We start from the raw sequence: 25061 nt of genomic DNA, 5'->3' as shown, positions 1-25061 counted from the left end.
TTAATGTCATTTATCATTTTATTCTTTCCATCCGTAGGGATGCAAAGGGTACTCAAATCACTGAGATGATGTGAGAATTAAATATAAATATGATGTATAAATAGCCCTTGTATAATCTGGGTGCAAAGCAAAATGCTCAAAATTTGCTTAGTAAATATTAGTCATATTATTGCAACATGGTATCCATAGTTTGTCACTAGTCCATAAAGGACTATTTATCAGACTGTGGTAGAATGTGAATTAATGCAGAAGTTTAGATAGATAGTTGTCCTTTAAAGTCCATTCTGGGGGCACCTGGGTGACTCAGTTGGCTAAACATTGGTTCAGGTCATGATCTCAGGGTTCTGAGATCTAGCCCTGCGTTGGATTCTCTGCTCAGCAGGGACTTGTTTCTTCCTCTCCCTCTGCCCTTTCCTCCTCTGCTTCTGTTCTTATAAATAAATAAATAAATAAATAAATAAATAAATAAATAAAATCTTTTAAAAAGTCCATTCTGAATCTGAGCTATTACATTTATATTAATATAATGTATAATAATTTTCTAAAAGTGGAAATATATGTTTAAAATTATATGGTTATATCAAAGGATATAATTCATAATATTTCCATTGTGTTCTATTTCCTGAACATTCTATAATGTATTCATTAGCACCAGCTTCTTACATGTCTCCTTAAAACAAAGCAAGAGAAGATGCACACTAAAGACATATGTCCAGTAAAATGAGGAAAACAGAATGGGATCCAGGAGTATGGACTGAACATATTTGCCACATATATATTAATTATCCGAAAGCAGAGCTGTTACGCTAGAAGCTGACTTTGAGTCCTTTATCAATCTCTTAGCTCCCCGTAAGTGTAGATTTGGGCAGTTGGCCTTATCACTTTGTTAGGTTAAGTGCTATATGAAGGAACTTTCAAGACCCTCTATTCCACATAGATCATGTTCTAAGCTCTTTCCCTATGCATATTCTGGAGATGTCTCCAAACTCAATGATAGTAATGAAGTTTTGGAATATAGGTGAGGTCTGGAGCCAATGACCAAGAAAGAATTCTTGAGACGTCTTTGGTGCAAAATTGTGGTTTTATTAAAGCAGGGGGACAGGACCCGTGGGCAGGAAGTGCTGCTGTCCCGGCCTGTGAAGGGTGGCTGATTATATACCTGGGAGTTGGGAGGTGGTTAGGGATAGGGTAAGTGTCTAAGGGATTTTGGAAGCAAGGTTTCCAGGACCTTGAGGGGGCTAGTTATTGTTGGGAAAAGGTCACTTATTACTGTCTAATAAAACCTGAGTCATGAGACCCTTCAGATGTGTATGGGTGGGCCATGTGCTTGGGGGATGATTGCCAACATGTATCTTAGGGGTTTAGAGATAAAGGAACTCTCTAAAGGAATTTTATGTTAAAGTAGCTTACAGGATCCTGGGGGTCGGGCTAAGATTCCCTTTTCTCCTTAGCAAAGTATGAACATCGAGGCAGTTGAGTCCATAGAGGAATGTCTCTCTGCCTGTTTCAAGGGCTTGTCAATGTGCTGCCCTGGGCTCCTGCTTTGTCCTCAGCCAGTCCTCTGTTCCCCCATCAATTGCATCAGGAAATAAACTTGAAGGACCTTTTAACTCAGGTTAAGTTAATGACTGAATTTCAATTCCTTTAGCTTTACCAGAGACTTCCCTACATATAAGGAGGTACATACTATACTCTCCAATCAATAGCCATAATTCTTTTATATCATCAGTTACCAGGAGATGCTGCTCCTTGGGCTGTCCAGAGAATCACATCACTTTCCATATCGAAGTACCAGAAAGATTGCAGTGCCTTCATTTCAAGGTTAAGGTTAAATATTTTCCTCAAATCTACAACACTAAGTGATGGTGCAGCAAGGTCCAGAGCAAAGGGTTCTTGACTTGCAATCATCTTCCCTCCATGTCCTCAGCTCCTAAAAACATATTACATGGATCAAAGCAATTCTGTCTTCAAGAGAGACATGAATACTCTTAGAAGGCTTGAACTTTCGTGCACATCACTGCCCAGCAAAGAACTGGTTCACAACAGGGGTCCAATAAAATGTTTCATATACACCTGGATCAAATCTTTAAAGTATTAAGTTAAAACAATCCTTTCAATGAACAAAAATCAAAGTTTCAGAAGAGGCTCTTCATACTGAATCTCTGACCAGCAACTGATGATGCAATATATTGCTGATGCTGATTGGTTCTTATCACCAAGATTACCCAATCCAGGGACAATGAAATGAATTCTTTGGTTAGTGTTATTTAGGATGTGGCCAAAGTAGGGTCCCAGTCTTCACTGAGTGACACCTGACTGGTCCCCTGCGCCCTGTCCTCTCTGTTTTCCAGCATGGTGTGTCTGTGTTTTCTTGGAGGCTTCTGGATGACAGCTCTGATGCTGATACTGATGGTGCTGAACCCTCCCTTGGCTTGGGCCAGGGACACCCCACGTAAGTGCACACTTTGGGTGGTAAGATATTATGGGTTGGAGGGAAGAAAGAAATTAGTTTTGCCACTGTGTCCAGGCTATGTCCCTTAGAAAACTGTGATATTTTCTTCAATAACCACCAACTTTTATCATATATAGACCCTCAATTCTATTGAGAACAAAAGGAGTTCGCCAGCTTGCCCTCTACAATCGCTGCTTAAGGGGCCTTTCATTTATATAGGCCATTTCTTCTCAACTCTCCTCCAATAAAAGCTTTTCAGGCTTGCATCTCATTCCATCAGGGTCTTGAGAAGACTTAGAAATAATGATTCCAAATTGATTCCCATCAAGTAGTCCCCTTTATTATGTTGAGTTATGCTAGAAAGTAGGAAAGCTTCTCTGAAAATTTTATGGAGAATGAAAAAGAATTAGAAAGTTCTCTCTGAGAAGACCCTGTTTTATGTCTTCATTGGATCAGTTATGTTGGTGTCTCTTTCTAATATGTGAGGATGTATCAAGAGGTTTCTCCCATGATCTCCTTTCCTTTCTCCTGAGCCCCAAAGTTTATAAGGCCTTTATCCTATACTGGAGGTTCTCTGAAAAAAGTTGGGGTTAATTTTTATCTCTATATCTCACCTTGGAGCTACAGCAGTGATCTTTAGTACTTGAAATAGTACAGTAAATAAGAAGCACATATGGGGTGTTCTTTGGTGTCTTAAAGAGCTTAATATCTCTTCCAAGAACTTGGCACAGGTTAATTTTCATTATGAATCTATTTCGAACCTTTCTATAGAGTCACGTTTTCCTGCATATTCCCATTTTGCCCTGAGCCCACAGGAAGGGGTTCAACTAGTATTGGAGAAATTATACGAAATTATGTTTTTGAAAGCCAAAATTAGTCAAATATCAGGAATTTCATGTATTCGAACTGCAAACCCTGAGCAAGGTACAGAAAGAGTGAAGGTTATTTACATTTTATAGGACTGAAAGCCAAGAGCAAAAACTGAACTTACTACCTTACTGAGGTCTTGCTCTCAAATTGCATAGATTCATTCATCATGTTTTCTTTTTCCTTAATTAGCCGTATTTGGTTGCTTCCACTTCCAGTTTGTCACTATTCTTTCCCAACTCAGTCATCACCATTACTGAGAATGCCCAGTGTTTGCACAGACCTTTAGCATTATCACAAACAGGATTAGCTGAAACCTAATGAAATTTTCCTTTTTTTTTTAAATGCTGTGTATTTTTTAAAAATATTTTATTTATTTATTTATTCATGAGAGACATACACACACACACAGAGAGAGAGAGAGAGAGAGAGAGAGAGAGAGAGACAGGCAGAGGGAGAAACAGGCTCCATGCAGGGAGCCTGATGTGGGACTCGATCCTGGGTCTCCAGGATCACACCCTGGGCTGAAGGCGATGCTAAACTGCTGAGCCACCCAGGCTGCCTGAAATTTTCCCTTTTTCTTAAAGCCAACTTTTCTTTATCTGTGATATTTTTTAGAACAGTAGGAGAAAGAGGGAGTTTGTTTGATTTTCACCCAGGAAGTAGAAGGGAAATAATATATCATAAGAATAAAGGAGTGTTGAAGCTTAAAGCCCCTTTTTATTTCCCAGGATCCTTACAGTGACTGATCGATCCTCAGAACACTGAGTTTATTTGTTTAAATCACAGATATTTTTCTGAGCACCTATTTTGTAATGGGTTCTGTTCTAGGCTCAGTGAACTCTATTTGAATAAGATAAAATCACTAGCATCATGAGTGTTATGTACTGACAGAGTAGAAAGCCCAAAAAAACATTTAAAGGAGAAAAAATTTCAGAGAGCAATCAGCGCCCTGAGAAAAACACACCAGGTTTGTGAAATAGAGAGAACTGGATTCACCTGACTACATTGCAAGTGGCTAGGGAGCTCCCCCTGAGAAAGTGACATTTAGTTGAGACATGACTGATGAAGAAAAGTCCACCATGTGAAGAATTTGAGGGAAGAGAGAACAGGACAGAGGCCAAAGTGTGGGAAGATGTTTGCTGAGTTTAAAAGACAGAAGGAAGGCTAGAGGGGCACCTGGGTGACTCAGTCCATTAAGCATCTGACTGGATTCCTGCTCAGGTCATGAGATTGAGCCTCTTGTCAGACACTGGGCTCCATGCTCAGGGCATTCTGCTCTATATTCTCTTTCTTTTTCTCCCTCTGCCTCTGCCTGTCCCCCTGCTCATGCATGCACTTTCTCTCTCAAATAAATAAATAAATAAATAAATAAACTTGAAGAAAAAAAGAAAAGGAAGACTAGAGAGGCTGGATTGTAGGGAGGAAGCTGGGGAGTGCTGTTTGTCACCACTACCAAGTTTCCAACACTCAGGGAATGCCCAACATGGCCTCATTGTCAGTGCTCAGTGTTTTTTGATGTTATTTAGATTTTTATCTGATTAACTCTAGCTTATGTTGAAGTTTTGATATGATTTTTTTTCATTAATGACATGACAGTTTTCAAAATCTTCATCTGCTAGTTCATGCAAACATGAACGTAGCCTAAAGGCTGTGCCAAACGTTTGTTAAAGTTGTTTAATTAATTCTTAGCTTCATAATAGGCACTAGTAACTGATTGCTCTCAGAAAGCCATGGATTTGTAGGCTTCTCTGTAAACTGCAATAAGAATGGAATTTGAAAATTGTTTATACCTGCTCTTGAAGAGATAAAAATGCCTTGGTCACAATATTTCAACACAGACATCATACTAGGGGAAATTCAAAGCCAAAAGCTTTAGTTTTTACAAGAAGTTCAGAGGAGCCATATGTGGCACAATTATCCAGAAACAATGACATTCCAGGTTTCTCACAGTCCAGCGTGGCCATCAGGAATGTAAGTCACTGATGCAAAGTAGAGATTGAGCCAGTTAGAAAATCTATATCTGGTTATCCGTATTGCCTTGTTTGAAAATAATGCACAGGTAAAATAGTAACAGCTTTTAGGAGTGCCTGGATTTTAGTTTTCAATCACCATTCACTTTGTTCTGGGTGAGCCTGATGCATGAGCACAGCCAAGAACAATCATCTTTATGTTAAGACTTCTTAGCAGCTTTTTGATACTCTCTTATTAGGCCTTATGAATGTTTTTTTTAGGAATCTGGTCCCAGCACTGAGCTATTTTATAGCAAAATACATTTCCTTGGGATAAGCTTTTTATCAGATATGATATTGGCAAATTTTTCAATGTAATATTCAGCTGTTCCATAATTAGCATCAGTTTTTTCACTGCATATATTTCAGTTAATATAACAGTGGTTCTTATGCAGGAATTGTTTTGCTACCCCCTCCCCAGGGAATATAGCAATGTCTGGAGCCCCTGTTTGGTTTTTTAAACTGAGGTTTCATCTGACATTGAGTGGGTAGAGGCTAGTGATGCTGATAGACATCCTACAATGTACAGAACAGGCTTCCCAACATTCAACTGCTGTGATTATCTATTGTATTATTTTCTCTTCCATTTTTCATTTCAGGTTTTGAGGCTTCTCTCTCTCTCTTTTTTTTTTCTTAGTTAATGTAGATAAAGCATTGGAAACTTTATTTTTTGGGAAAACTAGTCATTACTTTCAATGTTATTCTGGTCTCTTATTTATCTCTGATTTTTCTTTGTTACTTCCTTCCTCTCCTAAATTTCCCCCATGTTTCTTCTTTTTCTAGTTCCTTGTGGTGTGATGTTCTTTGTTTGAGCTTTCTTTTCCTTGACACTGGCTGAAAGATAACTTTTTTTTCCTTGATACTGGCTGAAAGAGTACTTTTTATCACTTTTATGTACAGAAAATTCAACAGTACACCCATAGTCCAGGTTGGTGGTCAGTTCTTTAGCCTTTGCCTTTTCCAGCTTGGCAATGCCAGCCACTGACTTTGAATCCAGGATGTTGCCTCCCCAGAGACAGTGGGTCTCATCATATCTGTCACTGTAACTGGTCCTAATTGCTTCCACCAGCTTAACCAGAGCTTCTTTGTCTTCTGAGTTAACCTGTATGAAGGTGACAGTGGGGCAGGTCTTCTCGTGGACCAGATGCCCCAGTCTGGCCTTCCCCTTGATGATGCAGTAGAAAACCCCTATCTTATGATACAGGGCAGGCAGGAAGACAACCAGCTCAATGGAATCCACATCATGTGCAGTCACTACCAGCTAGTCTTCTTGTTTTCCACCAAGGTGGTGACACTATTAACCCTAGCTTGAAGGACAGGGAGCCTCTTAGTGGGGATATCCCCTTTGCTGGCAACTTTCTTCTCAGCCCGGGGCCAGCAATCTCTGCTTCTTCTCTTGCTTTGCCTCTGGTCTGTATCCGTGGGCCAGTTTAAGCAGGTGAGTAGCTGTTTGGCCTTCCAAGGCTTGGGTGAACTAGTTAATCACGAGAGGCACTTTTAGACGTTTATAGAGAATAGCCCTTTGCCACTGCAGCCAAATGTAGCAGGGGCATTTGACAAAGAGGGTAAGGTGCCTTTTGGGTTGGATGTCCTGTCAGATGCCAAAATTCTTGGGGCTTTTCTCAAACAGGATATTGACCACCTTGTTGGCCTCCTACTTCTTCACAACATCAGAGGCTCGGGCCACTTTCTTCCCCTTAGCCTCCTTTCCTTTCAGCATCTTGGGTGGCTGGAGAAGAAAGCTGAGATTTCTTTCTTAATACAAGCATTTATAGCATAAATTTCACTTATGTTTTCTTTTTCTTTTGCTTTAAGACATATTTTGATTTGCCATTTGATTTTTTTTTGGCCCATTGCTAGTATAGTAATGTGTTGTTTAATATTTACAAACAAATATTCAATATTAACATTATAGATTTTCCAGCTTTGTTTTATTTTCTTTGGTTGTGTACCATTGTGGTTGGAAAATATACAGGGTATGATTCCAAACAAAGAATCAGACAAAAACTCTAAAATGTTAACAGTGCTGAGATTGAAAACACTGATTTATATACTGTGGGGCTCCTAAAAATTCTTGACTCACACTTTATACACACGTTCACCTTCCACTTCGGGCCTTTGTGGTTTATTTTAGTTTGTTTAAATACAGAAGGAATAAACTATAAAATCACGTAAATTCACCAATTTCTTGTTGAGCCGATTCAATCCATGCAAGCCAAGATTTTTGTTTTTTGTTTTTTGCCTTATGCAAAGGCAAAAAACAATTTCTTAATCAGCCCCATCTCTGTCATAAATTGTGACTGCCACAAATATTTTTTTAGTAAAATATGTCAAACTTTTGTATTAATTCTACAATCTAGTCTATTAATAGTGTCAGATGCTGTCTTTTATTTGTCTCCCTTTTAAACAGTTATTTTTTCCATGTTTTAAAAATTTTCCTGTTAATTATACTTGAATAAAACACTTGTCTTAATTTAATTAAATGTAAAAACATAAATATCAAAATATATACATACATGTTTGCATATATATATACATGAATTATGATGTGTGTGTTTACATGTATTGAAACTACAGAAGCACACGTGACTGACCAGTAAGAGCTCTGACTGTTTGACCCTTACCTCATCAGATTAGATTTGCCAACGGGGTCTGCCTCAGAATTCTTAGAAAGATCTGGTTTTCTGGGATTTCTGAATCTGGAAACGTAGGTAAAAGATTGAGAACTGTATTGCGATCATGGTTTTAATCTCGTTAAAACTTCAGTCATATCCCATTGAATTTAGTATAAACGTCAAAAGCTGCCACCACCCACGGGCTTTTCTTGTGGGCTCCATTCGACGACTCCAGTCTAAACTTCCCTCTCCTTCCTCTCACTGTGTTTCCATCAACTGTTCCCTCTGGGTTCTTGAGGAAATCCATCAAATCTTTCAGGCTCTTGCACAGTTACACTTACCTTGACCTGAATGGTGCCTCCCTTTGTCCCCAAACTCCTCTCTCTCTCTCTCTCTCTCTCTCTCTCTCTCTCTCTCTCTCTCTCTCTCGGCATCTACTTCATCCTTCATGTCACATCTCCTGTCACCCTTGAACTGCTTCTCTGGCACTCTGAGGTAATTCCGACCATCCAACTCTTCTCAGTTCTAGAACTTCATCCCGCTGACATTCCTCACCTCTGCACAAAGTCTTGCCACTTTGGGTTTAGCCCGTCACTTTCCCTCCATTTTGAGCTCCCCGAGCGGAGGGGACTGTGTCTCCCCTTCTCTGGATTCACAGGGGCAGCTCAGCCCAAACCAGGGGGAAGCAGCAGGGACGTGTTTGAGGACAGGTAAAGGGCTGCGGGGGGCGACGGGCGGGGGGCGGGTCGCGAAGGGCGAGGGGCGACGGGCGACGGGCGACCGGCGGGGGGCGAGGGCGCTGTCAGTCCGGGAGGCGGCGGGGCGGGGTGAAAGCCGCGGCTGCTCACGCTGGCAGGCCTGACCCGAGCCGGGAGCCGAGTGGCCCTCAAAGGCTCCCCTGAGAGGGGTCGCCTCACGCCGGGCCGCCTCCCCTCCACCGCCAGCGGAGGAAACACGAAGCGTGGGTGCTGGTGGTCTGGGGGTGCAGGTGGAACCACCGAGGGGTGCCGCCGTCGGGGTCCTCCAGGAGCCTCGGGTGACCGGGTCCCCCCTCCCCGCAGCACATTTCTTGGAGATGAGAAAGGCCGAGTGCCATTTCACCAACGGGACGGAGCGGGTGCGGTTCCTGGATAGATACATCCATAACGGGGAGGAGAACGTGCGCTTCGACAGCGACGTGGGGGAGTACCGGGCGGTCACGGAGCTCGGGCGGCCCGACGCTGAGTCCTGGAACCGGCAGAAGGAGATCTTGGAGCGGAAGCGGGCAGCGGTGGACACCTTCTGCAGACACAACTACCGGGTGGGCGAGAGCTTCACGGTGCAGCGGCGAGGTGAGCGCAGCGGGCGCCTGGGTGGTGAGGTGTGTGACAGACACACAGACAGAGCCTGTCCCGGAGGAGCACTGTCTCGGGCCGGGACAAGTGAGGACGGTCCCTCCGAGAGCCCGGTTTCCGGAGTGTCATGGTGTCTGCGTGACCGTGGAGATTGTGTAGCTGTCCCTGTGTGACTGTGGGGAGGGGAGGGGTGTGAGGGGCTGTGGGCAGCACGTGGGGGACGGGGTGGAAGAGTGGGGGGGGGCAGGAGGGGACAGCTGGCATGGTGGGTGGTCCCTGGGGGAGAGGGGAGGGGGCTCAGAGCTCCAGTTGGAGGGAACACGAGGCAGGTGGTTGGACACCTGGAAGGGAAGTGGAGCTGTCCAGGCTGGGGTGCAGGTTCAGGGGAGGGGGGCGGATTAAAGACTGGGGAGAAAGTGAGGAGACCACTCACCCCTGTGCTTGGCACACCCCCTTCTTAAACCTGAACCCCCCGAAGTAGGCCTGCCTGTGTCTGTGGGGGAACCATTTCACTGAGAAAAAGTGTCCACTGAGTTTTGAGGGGGTAAGGGAACCTCTGAGGCCTCTCTGGTCTTTCTGAGGCTTCCTTTGGGTCTCAGCTACTTGATTGGTATTTCTTAGTGTATGTGTTCTTACATGAAATGGTTGTGAAAGCTGGTGTTTTTTGTTTGTTTTAAGAAATATTTTATTTATTGATTCATGAGAGACACAGACAGAGAGAAGTAGAGACACAGGCAGAGCTCTGCAGGGAGCCTGTGGGTGGGTGGGTGGGGGGAACACCTCCATCCCAGGACCCCAGGATCAGCCCTGAGGCAGAGGCAGAGGCTCAACCACTGGCCACTCAGGCGCCCGCAAATCGGAGTTTTTTTTTTTTTTTTTTTATTAATTTATGATAGTCAGAGAGAGAGAGAGAGAGAGAGAGAGAGAGAGAGAGAGAGAGAGAGAAGAGGCAGAGACATAGGCAGAGGGAGAAGCAGGCTCCATGCACCGGGATGCCCGATATGGGATTCGATCCCGGGTCTCCAGGATCGCGCCCCGGGCCAAAGGCAGGCGCCAAACCGCTGCGCCACCCAGGGATCCCTGGAGTTTTTAATTGCAACTTTCTTACTTAACATACTGATGCTCCTATTTTTATGATGATGAAAGTATTTAAGGAGTTGCATGTGATTTCTTTACATAGTCATAACAATTCACCTCACATTCCCCTTTGTTAGAACCTTTTTATCCATGTTGCCAAACATTGATCTTTTTTATTTTCAATTTATATTTGTTTGATTTATATGGTTCTCGAACATTTATTTCACATATTTATTGGCTAATTGTTGTTGCTACTGTAAACATTATCTCCTGTCTATTATCTGTAGAGTTCTCATTTTTTCCTCAGTGATTTTGTGTCTCCATGCATAAGATTATTAAAGCTTTCCTGATATTCTTGATTCAACATTTTCCCTAGTTTGTGGTTTATATTTTGATTCTGTTTATTACTTTTCATGCTAGGAATGTAAACATTTTTATTGAATGAAATTTGCTACAAAATAGTTGGCAATGATTTGTCATCAATCTTAGATCTATAATTTTATGGTTTGTAAAAGGTTTTCCTCGTATTTCTCCTTTTACAAAAACGGAAATTGTATTTATGGAGGCTGTAGTGTCAGGGATTGTCTTAGGCTCTAAGGATACCTTTTAATGAGTGTCAGACACTCCCCTGAATTCAAATGTCAGTTTATAATTAATGAATTAATGAAATGATGACAATTATAATAATGGCTATTTTCGTATTGCAAAGAAGAAGGAGTAATCAGGCAAATGCAATTATAAGAACTTTTTTAAATAAATGAGTTCCTTTGCTCCTTTCCCTTTCAGGACTCATACTGTCCTTGGGACTCAGCTCCCAGACCTAGAGAAGCACCTCTGTCTTTCCTGCTTTCCAGGGTAGATCCATTTCCATGGTGTTCTAAGGTGTGAGTGTGGCTTTCCCAGGATGTCCTACTCTCTTCCCCCATCTATCTTAGGCTGTTCCCCACTTTAACCACACTTCTTCAAATCATATTTTTCTCCCCAATTAAAAAGGATAATAAGGTAACATATATTGAAAGCTAAATTCCAGTTATTGTTTTATATACCTCGGGTGCATTAGTATCATGTAACCCTGAGAGCTAAGTTAGTATTACTATCCTCCTTGATAGGTTAAAAAGCTGGGGCACAGAAGAATGTAAAAATTCTCCCAGGATGAATCAGTAAAGTAATAGAGTCTGGACTTGAATTTAGTCAGCCTTCTCTAGAAATCATGCTTTTACTTAAATACATTATATGCCTTGCAAAATTTGTAAACACTTCAATTCAACAAGAAACTGTTTCACTCTATGAAAAATAAACCCCACAAATTTCTGCAACATCACTTAAATCTAATGGACTCATGCTGTCAGGATTAAATTCAAGAGTCACGATACTGGGGGTGCCTGAGTGGCTCAGTCAATTGAGTGTCTTCCTTGGCTCACCTTAAGATCCTGGGGTCCAGGGATCAAGCCCCCGCATCAGGCTTCCAGCTCAGTGAAGAGTCTGCTTCTCCTTCTCTCCCCTACTTGTGCTCTCTCTCTCTCTCACTATTGCTTGCTCTCTCTCTCAAGTAAATAAATAAAATCTTAAAAAAAATAAAAAAAAAAGACTCATGACACTGGCTCTTATTGGGCCACATGGTCAGTTTTGAGGGAAGCCTGCTTGAAACGCAGCCTGTGACCAGAGACTGGAGGCAGCAAGGCAGCCAACCAGGGAGACTTGCTTTGTCTGTCTTCCTCACTGAGTCCCTCTACCACTTCTCTTCTAGTCGAGCCTACAGTGACTGTGTATCCTACGAAGACTCAGACCTTGCAGCATCACAACCTCCTGGTCTGCTCTGTGAATGGTTTCTATCCAGGCCACATTGAAGTCAGGTGGCTCCGGAATGGCCAGGAAGAGGAAGCTGGGGTTGTGTCCACAGGCCTAATCCGTAATGGAGACTGGACCTTCCAGATCCTGGTGATGCTGGAGATAGTTCCTCAGAGCGGAGAGGTCTACACCTGCCAAGTGGAGCACCCAAGTTTGACAAGCCCTGTCACCGTGGAATGGAGTGAGAAGCTTCCTGACATAAGTTCCTCAACTACCAAAGAGGGGATTTGCTTATTTCGTAGTGTCAGGGTTCTCTCTCCTTATACCATATTTTCGTTTCCTCCGTATTCTCTTCTGTGCTAAAGCACAGGTCCCTGGGGGTAGCTGAGTGATGTCCTCTGATAATTTAAGATATCCTGTGATTATTTCTACAGATCCTACAGTCTTTGGGGAGGCAGTTAGATGTGGCAGGCGGAAAGGAGGTTATCCATGTTTTCAGATTTTCCATGGTTCACAGGTCAGAGTTCCGTCTTGACACTGGGCACCAGTCCACTGCCTTAGGCTGGGCTTGTGCTTCTGGCACTGTTGCTCTGAGTTCTTCATTGTCATCTGAGAATCCTTTACATTGTAGGGACCTTTCTGACTTGAGGGGAATCCAATCTTGGATTCCTTTTATTAGCTCTGTCACCCTGCACAAGCTACTTGTACTTCACGGAGTCCCAGGCTCCTCATCCATAGATGTTGAAGTAGTGGATTTGTCAGAATTGTGGTATTTAAAAAGGTCAATGCATAGACTTCATATCTACTCAATGTGATTTTAGATTTCTTTTCCAGAAATTGCTAATTATTCTACTTCTTCCAAGGCAGCCTTCCTTCCTCATTCTCAAAGTTCTCAATCTGAGTGTCCATCAGTTTGGTGTAAAAATCACTAAAGTGACATTCTCAATCCCAGTGTCCATCAGTTTGGTGTAAAAAACACTAAAACTGCTTCTTCTTCCAGGGGCACAGTCTGATTCTGCACAGAGCAAGATGCTGAGTGGAATCGGGGGCTTTGTTCTGGGTCTGCTCTTCCTTGCAGTGGGGCTGTTCATCTACTTCAGAAATCAGAAGGGTAAGGCACCTGTTGGAAGCTGAGACTCCCCAGAGACTATGTGGAGAGAAATACAGCTTTGATCAAAAGCTCTCTGTGTACCGATGGCCCTGTATAAAGCCATTCTTTCCCAATTTGACCTCAGATTCCCTAGAAATCCAGAAATCAGCAGTCCATGGTTACTGTGTCACAGCCTAAGAGGTCATGTGTTCTGTAGAGCTAGGAAGGAGATTAACAAGCATGAGGATCTTGGGTTGAGATCCTGGGCCAAATGCAGGAAGAGACGCTAAAGCTAATGAAACTGGATTTGTGTGACAGAGACTTCATGGGTCATATCTTTCACTTTCCACTCTCCCCTGGCATCATGCAATATGGGTTGGGCTGTTAGAGAAATCTAAGGAGGCAGGTCTGGGGCTGGAATCTTGTCTATGGGGCCAGATTTACCTCCATATCTATTAAGTCTATGTCTTCCCTTCTCTTTTCCAGGACACTCTGGACTTCAGCCAACAGGTAATGCTCCTTCATCCCCTTTACAGATAGATTTGGTTATCCTGGACCAGATAGTAAAGGTGAAAAGACAGAAATAATGGGAAAGACTTTGTTGTTGTTGTTTTTAAAAGATTTTATGTATTTATTCATGAGAGACACACACAGAGAGACAGAGACACAGGCAGAGGGAGATGCAGGCTCCATGTAGGGAGCCCGATGTGGGACTCGATCCTGGGACTCCAGGGTTATACCCTGAGCTGAAGGCAGATGCTCAACCACTGAGCCACCCAGACGTCCCAGTGGGAAAGACTTTGGATCTGACTTCTGATCTGGCAGTTTATACTGACGCTACCTCTCTCCACTTAGTGAAAGGCCTGTGCAGTAAAATAGTTTTGGCCCAGGGAGACCTAAAAATATGTTATTACTGCAACGCTTTGACATGAGGCCTTGAGAGAGAGGAGAAGAAGCTGCTTATAGAGGTGGGTCTGGAACAATACTCTACTCTGTCTTCTGCAGGACTCCTGAGCTGAAGTGGAGATGGTGACCCTCAAGAAAAAACCTTCCTTTCCAGCTTCTCAGAGTCCAAAGGTTTCCAGCTTGGCTCTTATTCTTCCACAAATACAGCGCTTTCTCAGGATCTGGTTTGCCCTGGCTTCAGTGACCCTGCACAGCTTGTGTTCCCCAATGGCTCTCTCTGCCCCGTCCTTGACCTGGAACCCCCAGTGCTGACTGCAGTACCTTATCTGCATTCTCTCCTTCCTCTTCCTATGCAGCCCTTATGTTTCCCTTGCATGGGAACTCACCTTCTGCTCATGTTTCTTTATAAGCTTTTCTCAAATAAATGTGGATTGAAAATCATCTGCTTCATGTGTTTTCAAGGAAGAGAAGTAAAAAAAAAAAGAGGGAGAATGGGAGGATTCATCACAAAAAAATAATGGTTTTTATTTATATTCCTAAATTTTGTTCAGATATGCATCTGAAAGGTATGCTTCATTCTCTGTTTAATCATGGGCTCTATGCATTCTGTACTTAGGCGTGTTTTCTGGAGCTAGGAGGAAGCCCTTGATGACCTATGTGACAGTGGTATCCTATATCTCTGTGTTCTCAAACACAAACACAAACATCCCTTTGCACCATGGGATGAGGAAAGGGAACAAAAAATATCCCTGCAATGTCATACAAGTAACTTGTAAGGAGATGATGCCCTCAGAATTCTTATAATCACTGTCTTTTGCCTCAGTTTTTAAATTTAATTTCATTTTATTTTTTACGTAGGCTCCATGCCTAATGCGGGAGGCTCACAATTCCCCCTTCTTGAGTTTTATAGGAAAGTATCTAATACGGAGTAAACCCCTCTCATTATATTGATGGGGAGCTCTATCTACACTTCCATCTTTTTCTGTCTCTCAGATAAACATCCGTGGCATGCTGACACTTTGACTTGAGATGCATCCTTCCCCATAAATAGGTCTCAGACCATCAGGACAAAACCACAACTCTAGGGGAAAAGATGCATTTTTGAGACCTTTCATATTGTATATAAATTTACCATCTACAGGAACATCCCAGATAGATATTATCTTAGCAGAAATCAGAGGAAAACTGGGAAAGAAAGGGGAAATTATGAATACTTTGATGTCCATGCAAACAATGAAATACCATGCAGCTGGATGGAAAAATAACCATCCTGAAATAGAATAATCTCCAAAAGGCATTTGCAAAGGTACAGGAGAGGTTGTACATCACACAACAATTTGTTTAAAAGATAGAGTAAGAGAATAGGAATATATAGCTATATCACTTTATCTATAATATCCAGCTATAATTATCTCTCATCTATCTAATCTACTTACTTTTCTATATATGACAATGGAAGGATTTTTTAAAAACCATTGCCTCTTGGGCAAAATGAATGAGTAGGTTGAAGGGAACAGAGATGAGAGCTGGATCTTCTCAACATGTCTTAGTTAATAGTTTTAGTTTGAGGATCCTAAAAACATCTTATGTAATAACTTAAAAAATTTAAAAAGTCAATATGTAAAAATTAAAACCAAACTGTAGTGATGAAGAAAATGTGACAAAAAGTACATAATGGAAACAAATTAGAAAACTAAACCAAGTATTTTTGGAGCTTGGACACTGTGGAACTATAATTGTAAATCAGTATATAGTTCTAGATTCCATAGACTTCAATAATATAAAAAAGTTGGAAAGGTTTCAGAGAATACACCTAAATTGGTTAAGGAGATGATGAGTTCTGCTATCATAATCTGTCGACAAGTCATTTTGAAAAGTAAATCAAATCTAAAGAGTAGACAATAGATTCAGAAGTTCAATTCAAGTTAATAGCTATTTCAGCACAATTTCTCCACTATAAGAGACAACAAGCCAATTCAAAGTTTATTTTACGAATATTATAGTTCTATTATGCATTAATGTTTGAAACAGGTTATCATCCTGTGGGGATTTAATAAGCTAACAGTCATGTGTTCAATATTTATATGGTTTAATCAGATGCTGTTTGATCCCAGGGTTGCAACTTTACTTTTGTTGTGTTCTTTAAGATGCAGAAATGAGTTGTCTCATTTTATCTGAGATCTATGGTGTGACATTATAATTTAGAAATTAATTTAGAATTTAAAAGTATGGCAGGAATATTTCAGTGGCGATGCTTTCTGTTGCTAGTGGAGAAAAATCGATTTAATTGGCTTTATTTGACTTTAACTCCTTGTCTCACGTAGCAGATAGACCCTGGGTAGTTAACCTCCAAGCTGGTGAGTTCATCAGGCCAGTGGTGTTGCTAGTGATCCTGGGACTTTGTATCTCTTCTCTTTATCATACACCACAAGTCAGTATTCCTGAAATGGTAGTAGGATGCCTGCAGTAGCTTTAGGCTTCATTTTCTTCATAACTTCCAAAGACAGGAGAAGGGAACAGTTTCTCCTCATACATTTTTATAAGGGAGAACTAAACCTTCTTCAAGTGTTCTCAGTAGACCTACTTCCTCCACACATTGAGCGGACCACAGAATGACAGCGGTAGTCTCAGACAAACTATGCTTCATGCTTTATGGGGCCTGCCTCATTTGATGCATTGGAAAGATGGGAGCAAATAATCTTCAGAAAGAAAGAAATGTGAGAGCGGGTAGAAGAGAACAATTTTAGGTAAGGAAACTATAGTATCTGAAACTATTAGAGTGTTAGTATTTTTAATTATTTCATCATGAAGGATGATAGGTTGAGGGGTGCATCAAAAAGGTTTTGAGGGTTTGTTTTTAACATGGAGTATTAAAATGCAGTTATAAACCCAATTATAATAAAAAAACAGCAACTAGGCAAAAGGACTATTTGTTCTTAGAAGTTAACATGTTAATACTTAATTTTATAAGGAAAAATATATTTCCCAGAAAATTTTCAAAGACAATGAGTGTTAAGTTTGATAAAATGCTTAAACCTGTTATATATCAATTTTGCTTGACACTCTTTGGGATTTTTTTTTTTTAAAGAGTTTGGAGATCATTGGTTTATTATTTTTTTATTTTTTTTTAAATTTTATTTATTTATTTACGATAGTCATACAGAGAGAGAGAGAGAGGCAGAGACACAGGCAGAGGGAGAAGCAGGCTCCATGCACCGGGAGCCCGACGTGGGACTCGATCCCGGGTCTCCAGGATCGCGCCCTGGGCCAAAGGCAGGCGCCAAACCGCTGCGCCACCCAGGGATCCCCACTCTTTGGGATTGATTCCTTATTGGCTAAATACAGCAGTATAGCAGACTCCAGAAGTAGATTATGAACACTTGAGGTTTAAAGTAGAGCATTTCAAGAATATACAATGGGCTAGGAATAGTCTCTTTAATAAATGGTATTGGGAAAACTGGACAGCAACATGCAAATAAATGAAAATGGGTCATTATCTTACATTATACACAAAAACTAACCCAAAATAGATTAAAGACTTGCATGTAAAACCTGAAATCATACAACTCATGGGAGAAAACATAGGCAGTCTGCTCCTTGACATCTATCTTGGTGATGATTTTTTTGGAATGGACACGAAAGTCAAAGGCCATAAAAGTAAAAATGAAGAGTGGAATGACATCAAATTAAAAAGCTTTTGCACACTAAAAGAAACCATCAACAAAATGAAAGGCAACCTACAAAATGGGAGAAAATATTTGCAAATCATATATCTGGTGAGGGGTTAATATCCAAAATATGTATAGAATTCATTCAACTAGTAGCAATAAAAAAAACCCAATCCAATTAAATTTGAGCAGAAGATCTGAATAGACATTTTCCCAAAGAAGACATACAGATGGCTAACAGGCACATGCAAAGATGCTCAACATCACTAATCATCAGGGAAAAAAGAAACCAAATCCACAATGACATATCACTTTATACCTGTTAGGATGGTTATTATCAAAAAGACAAAAATAACAAGGGTTGTTGGTAGGGATGTGGAGAAAACAAACCTTGTGCACTGTTAGCATGAATTAAATTGGTGCAGTCACTATGGAAACAGTGTGGAAATTCTCCAAAAAGATTAAAAATAGACCTATCTTTTGATCCAGCAATCCATTTCTGGGTGATTAAATAAAGAAAATTAAAACACTAACTTGAAAAGATATTTCCATCCCTTTATTCATTGTAGCATTATTTACAATGGTGAAGATATGGAAATAATCTAAATGTCCATCAAGAGATGAATGAGTAAAGCAAGTATGGTATACATACATCAACAAATATTATTCCTGGGATGCCTGGGTGGCTCAGCGATTAGACGTCTGCCTTCGACTCAGGGCATGATCCTGGAGTCCTGGGATCGAGTTCCACATCAGGCTCCAGGGAGCCTGCTTCTCCCTCTGCCTATGTCTCTGCCTCTCTCTCTCTCTCTCTCTCATGAATAAATAAACAAAATCTTTTTTAAAAAGTATTATTCAGCCATAAGAAAGAATGAAGTTTTGCTCTTTGTGACAACATGAATGGATCTTGAGGACATTATGCTAAGTGAAATAGATCACAACAAGAAAGGCAAATTAAAGTGATCTCACCTATATGTTGAACCAAAACAAAACAAAACAAAACAAAAAACAAAAAACCCAACCCCAAAAATACAAAAAGCCTTGTTCACAGATACAGAAAACAGATGGGTGATTGCCAAAGGTAGGAAATTGGGGGTAATAAAATGAGTCTGATGTGTGTAGTAGGGTAACTATTCTTTGTTAAATCAAGAAAATTCCCTTTTCATAGAATTTTTAAAATCTAGATATTGAAAAATTAAGTACAGGTGTTGAATTCTGTCCAATGATATTTTATTTTTCTATCAAGATGATTATATTTCTTGTCTCCTTCTTTAACTTAATATGGTAAATTGCATTAGTTAATTCTCAAACGTTAAAAGAATCTTGCAATCCTGGAATAAGTTCCGCTTAGCCATGATGTATTATGCTTTCTGAATGTCACTGGATTCAATCTGATAATTTTTGCATAAGATTTTGGCATCTGTCTTTATAAAAGTAATGAGTCTGTATATTTCTTTTTGTTACAGCATCAGGTTTTGAAAAAAAGATTATCCTGGTCTCATAGGAAGTATTTGCAAGTGTTTTCTCTCTTTTCACTTTTTTGGAAGTTCGTATAAATTAGGATGGTTTCTTTCTTAAATACTTTTAAGAATTTACTGGAGAGCTAAACTTGGGGTTTTGTTGTGGAAAAGTTTTGCATAATGGACTTATTTTCTTTATTCGATGTGGAACTCTTAATTTTATATACTGTTTGTGAGCTTTGATACATTGCACATTTTGAGTAATTTATCCACTACATACAAATTTATTTTTGTAAACTTGCTCATAATATTTATTATTACTTCATGTAGGAGAATTTGTGGGACTACAAATAAAGATAAAATATTTGTGCTATTCAAGACCAAGAAGGAGATGAAAAAGAAGTGATACTGAAAAACTTTTTGATGGAAACTTGACTGAATATTCCAAAATTTGGCAAAAGTCATGCACCTAAAGATTCAGGAGCTGTGTACACTCAAAACAAATGATACAATGTCCAACATAAGTGCTCATATATTAATAATTGCATTAAATGTAAATGATCTAAAAACATCAGTTAACAGACAAACACCAGACTGGAAAAAAATGATCCAATTGTGTGCTGTCTACAACAAGCTCACTTCAAATTTAATAATATGGGAAGACTGAAATAGAGGAATGGAAAAAGATAAGCCTAGAAAACAATTAACAAAAAAATAGAGATGGTTATATGAGCTAAAGTAGGACTCATATCAAAGAAGACCTGCCCTACGACCCAGCAATTGTACTGTTGGGGATTTACCCCAAAGATACAGATGCAATGAAACGCTGGGACACCTGCACCCCGATGTTTCTAGCAGCAATGTCCACAATAGCCAAACTGTGGAAGGAGCCTCGGTGTCCATCGAAAGATGAATGGATAAAGAAGATGTGGTTTATGTATACAATGGAATATTACTCAGCCATTAGAAATGACAAATACCCACCATTTGCTTCAACGTGGATGGAACTGGAGGGTATTATGCTGAGTGAAATGAGTGAATCGGAGAAGGACAAACATTATATGTTCTCATTCATTTGGGGAATATAAACAATAGTGAAAGGGAATAGAAGGGAAGGGAGAAGAAATGTGTGGGAAATATCAGAAAGGGAGACAGAATATAAAGACTCCTAACTCTGGGAAACGAACTAGGGATGGTGGAAGGGGAGGGGGGTTGGGGTGACTGGGTGGCGGGCACTGAGGGGGGCACTTGACGGGATAAACACTGGGTGTTATTCTGTATGTTGGCAAATTGAACACCAATAAAAAATAAATTTATTATTTAAAAAAAAACAAAGAATATGGCCAGAGATGCAGAGAAACAATATACAATAGCTAGTCTTCCAAGAAGACATAGCAACCTCAAATGTGTATGCAGCAAACAACAGAGTTGCAAATAAGTGAAACAAAAACTGATAGAACTGAAAAAAGAAATATACAAATACACAAATACGCTTGAAGGCTTCAGTAGTCTTCTCTGAACAATTAATGAAACCACGAGACAGAAATTCAGCAAGAATATAGAACTTAACACCATCAGCCAGTATGATCTAATTGACACTTCTAGACCATTCCACCAAACAAGAAGACAATACACATTGTTTTCAAGTGTCCATGGAATCTCTTTGAAGGTAGATGGTCTTGTGGGCCATGTAAGGAACTTCAACAAATGCTAAAGAACTGAGATCATACAGATTGTGTTCTTTGGATACAATGAAATTAAGCTGAAAATCAATAACAGGAGGGAACATGGGTGGCTCAGTCGATTAAGCATCCAACTCTTGATCTCAGTTCAGGTCTTGATCTCAGGATTTTGAGTTCAAGTCCCGTATTGAGCTCCACAGTGGATGTGGAGGCTATGTTAAAAAAAAACAAAACAAACAAACAAACAAACAATACTAGAAAGATAACCAGCACAATTCCTAATGCTTAGAAACCAAACAACATACTTCTGAGTCAGAAAGAATGTCTTAGGGAAAATAGAAAATATATGGAACCAAATGAAAGTGAAAATCTCCTAGCAACAATCTCCTTACAGCTTGTAGCCCACTGATAGATCCCTGAGACGTGCAGACCATGACATTTGTCATGGAGCTTGTGGCTGCCTCAGTGCCTTCATGTTTAAAAGGCATGTTTAAAACGTTTTATGGCAGCAGCTGGCCCCTCAAAGCCCTGAGAGCCTTGCTGTCAGATTCCTTGGAGACCTGCGCTGTTCCTAACCCTCACTAACCAAAAAGTACATGGTCAGTCACTCCTCACAATCCCAGTACAGCTTTTTCTGCCCACAGGTCCTGTCCTGTGAGAAGGAAAGGGGTGAAGGTCTAGGCAGGAGAGATAGGAGGCCCCTGATGCCTCTGACTAGACTCCAGAACTACTGCTGGCAGGTGGAGATGCTGAGACAGAGCAGAACAAGGTATAAGGGAACAAACCCAGATGGCACAGAATCTCAAGGCCACAAGCTTCCCAGTCAATTCTCAACAAGAGACTGCCGCTAGCAGTCCTCAATGGCAACTCATTCGGGACCCCTCTCACTCTAGAGCTTGTTTCTTTCTTTTCTGCTCTCACCTTCACTTAATAAACTTTCACTTCACTTCACCCTTTTGTGTCTGGAAGATTCATTCTTCGACAAACACCCTGCAATTCTATAACAATAAGACAAAATTAGATAAACCTATGTTTAAAAATTAGTGTTTCAATATTTTATCTTATTTGGGAGAGACTTAGATATCCAATGAATTTAACCCACTTTATTATTTAATCTAGCAAACTTCAAAGTTTAAGGTTAATAAAGATTTTGGAAGCTATTAAAGGTTTACCTACAATTTTTAAAATCTAATTTACTTGTTCTTGACAATTATGCTTAGATTACCAATAAAAACTTTACAAGATATCAAAGTTACTCATTCTCTGGAGCTTTATTAACAAAAAACATTTTGAAGCAGAGAGCGTATCAACTTGCGTGACTTAAGTAAATGCAGGCAGAAAAAGATGCTTTAATTGTAATGCTTATAAATGTGAAGGCATGTCTATTTTAATTAAACAAATAACCTTACATTAGCTTTAATACTGAATATTTTTCTGGTGTTCAGGAACTTGAGAAATATTTGGATTAGTTTCTATCTTTTTGAGTTTAGAACACCTATTTCTTTAAATTTTTTTTCTTATTTATTTTTAATTTAAATTCAATTAATTAACATCTAGTATATTATTAGTTTCAGAGATAGAGTTCAGTGATTCATCATATAATACCCGGTGCGCATTACATATCTGTCCCCCTTAATGTCCTTTACCCAATTACCCCATCCCTCCACTCTTCTCCCCTCTAGCAATCCTCAGTTTATTTCCTATGATTGAGAGTCTCTTATGGTTTGCCTCCCTGTCTGATTTCATCCTGTTTTATTTTTCCCTCCCTTCCCCCATGGTCCTCTATTTTGTTTCTTAAATTCTTTTTTTTTGTTGTTTCTTAAATTTTACATATGAGTGAAATCATATAATAATTGTCTTTCTCCACTGCTAACTCTGGGAAATGAACTAGGGGTGGTGGAAGGGGAGGTGGGCGGGGGTGGGGGTGACTGGGTGATGGGCACTGAGGTGGGCACTTGACGGGATGAGCACTGGGTGTTATTCTATATGTTGACAAATTGAACACCAATAAAAAATAAATTTATTAAAAAAATAATTGTCTTTCTCTGACTTATTTTGCTAAGCATAATATACTCTAGTTCCATCCACATTGTTGCAAATGGCAATATTTCATTTTCTGATGGCCGAGTAATATTCCATTGTATATGTATACTACATCTTCTCTATCCATGCATCTGTTGATGGACATCTGGGCTATTTCCATAGTTTGACTATTGTGGACATTGCTATAAACATTGGGGTGCGGGTATCCCTACAGATCACTACATTTGTATCTTTGGGGTAAATACCTAGAAGTACATTGCTGAGCCATAGGGTAGCTCTATTTTTTAACTTTTTGAGGAACCTCCACACTGTTTTCCAGAGTGGCTGTACCAGCTTGCATTCCCATCAACAATGTGAGAGTTCCCCTTTCTCTGCATCCTTGTCAACATCTGTTGTTTGGTGACTTGTAAATTTTAAAAAGCCTAATTATTATAAATACCTGTCATCACACCAACTGAAAAGAGTTATTTTACAAACTAATTTTATCAATAATATCTAGTGATAGAGCAATCTCATATTTATAACATATATATAAACACAGATAGTAAAGATTTGTATGTATCCTTGACAAGTAATCTTCTGGAAACTGGGTTAGATTTGGAGCAAGAGTGTTTTTCTAGCCAGTTGAATTTTAAGAAGCTTCCGCACAACCCTCACATCACCCCATTCCCTACATGCCACCTCTTTTTTCTTCAGGCTTAGGAACAGAGAATGGTCTAGATAAGAGTTCCTAGAGAACCTGAAGGACCTTGAATTCCTTCTGGGCCTATATTTCATGTTTAGCAATGATGTTTTCTTTTTTAGGGTAACTGTTGTTTTCAATCTCTCAGGGAATTGGGTGGTCACTTAAAAGACATCATCGGTTGATCTATCCATCTGATCACTTTGCCTTCAATTTGCTTCTTCCTCTCTGTGTACATTGTCCTAATTTGTTCTTAATGGAGAAGGCCTTCAAGAATTCCTATCAGCCTCTTAATATCAGCTTCTACTCTAGCCAGCTCTTGACCTCAGAACTTTCATTGCCTTAGCATGGTGAGGAGAAGGAGGATTTTGATTTTAATGCCTCAATCCCTGGTATCTCATTTACAGGATAAGAAGAAGGTAGAGAAGTAGGAAGTATGAAGGAGTTGATTTTTTTTTTTAGTATATGTGCTGCCAAAGCGAGCACAGGAGTTGATATTTTTGAGCTCAATTTTGTCAGTATTTCACTCAGGTTGTTTAGTTTAATGAGCAGCTTTCTCAATTTGGGTGTGCAAATAGATTGATTAGATAAGGCTTTCCTTAGCCCATTTAAAATCATCCTCAGTATTATCCTATTAAAACCTTTCTTCTGACTTCCTTCACTGAGGATTTTTAGGCTACTTTGAGGAGCATCAATCCCCTGGAGCATTTACTAAAGTGTTTGTTGTCTCAAAACACCTCATTTGAGCACTCCTTCAATCCTTGCTATGGATAAGACAGAAGGGGCTAATTACTGTGGCAAAGCCTTTAAAGGGCCGCGGAAAGGGATCCCTGGGTGGCGCAGCGGTTTAGCGCCTGCCTTTGCCCAGGGCGCGATCCTGGAGACCCGGGATCGAATTCCACGTCAGGCTCCCGGTGCATGGAGCCTGCTTCTCCCTCTGCCTATGTCTCTGCCTCTCTCTCTCTCTCTCTCTCTCTCTCTCTCTCTCTCTCTGTGACTATCATAAATAAAAAAATTAAAAAAACATATTTAAAAAAAATAAATAAAGGGCCGCGGAAAGCATAACCATGAGTGCCCACACTTAGACCATGTATCTTTCCCCAAACTGGAAGGAAAGACTTCACTCAGCTACTTCTGAGTCTGAAAAGCTACACTCCACCTGTTCCTCAACCTAAGGACTTCAGTTCCCTTGCCTACCCATAGAACTATTCAAAAAAACCAATAACATCCAGTTGTGGGAACCCGGAGGAACCTCATCTTCTTGTTCCTACAAAGCTTGCCTCTCAGCCCTGATGATTCCCTGTGTTCCCGAATGCAACCTTCATGGGCCCCTATATAGAATGTAGTGTCCTTCTCTCTCAGGCTGTGAGTACATGTAACAGCTG

General features: G+C 40.4%; 1 protein-coding gene and 1 pseudogene across 1 annotated transcript; one reads left to right on the top strand and one right to left on the bottom strand.

Annotated features, from left to right (window-relative positions):
• The first annotated feature begins 2273 nt into the window (after positions 1-2273).
• LOC129513026 (DLA class II histocompatibility antigen, DR-1 beta chain) lies at positions 2274-14582 on the top strand. The gene is made up of 6 exons (XM_055330685.1): positions 2274-2452; positions 9008-9277; positions 12105-12386; positions 13146-13256; positions 13722-13745; positions 14241-14582. The coding sequence occupies exons 1-6, from the start codon at positions 2353-2355 to the stop codon at positions 14252-14254; spliced, it is 801 nt and encodes a 266-aa protein (XP_055186660.1). The 5' UTR covers positions 2274-2352; the 3' UTR covers positions 14255-14582.
• LOC129513025 (60S ribosomal protein L7a-like) lies at positions 2463-8656 on the bottom strand (annotated as a pseudogene).
• Positions 14583-25061: the final 10479 nt, after the last annotated feature.

This window comes from Nyctereutes procyonoides, unplaced genomic scaffold (genome assembly GCF_905146905.1).
Source record: "Nyctereutes procyonoides isolate TBG_1078 unplaced genomic scaffold, NYPRO_anot_genome, whole genome shotgun sequence".
Taxonomy (NCBI): domain Eukaryota; kingdom Metazoa; phylum Chordata; class Mammalia; order Carnivora; family Canidae; genus Nyctereutes; species Nyctereutes procyonoides.
This window is presented reverse-complemented; position numbering and strand designations above follow the sequence as displayed.

Coding starts and splice junctions, on each gene's coding strand:
- LOC129513026 (XM_055330685.1), top strand. CDS start 2,353: ATGGTGTGTCTGTGTTTTCTTGGAGGCTTCTGGATGACAGCTCTGATG. Junction 9,278..12,104: donor CTTCACGGTGCAGCGGCGAG/GTGAGCGCAGCG, acceptor CTTCTCTTCTAG/TCGAGCCTACAGTGACTGTG. Junction 13,257..13,721: donor CTACTTCAGAAATCAGAAGG/GTAAGGCACCTG, acceptor TCTCTTTTCCAG/GACACTCTGGACTTCAGCCA.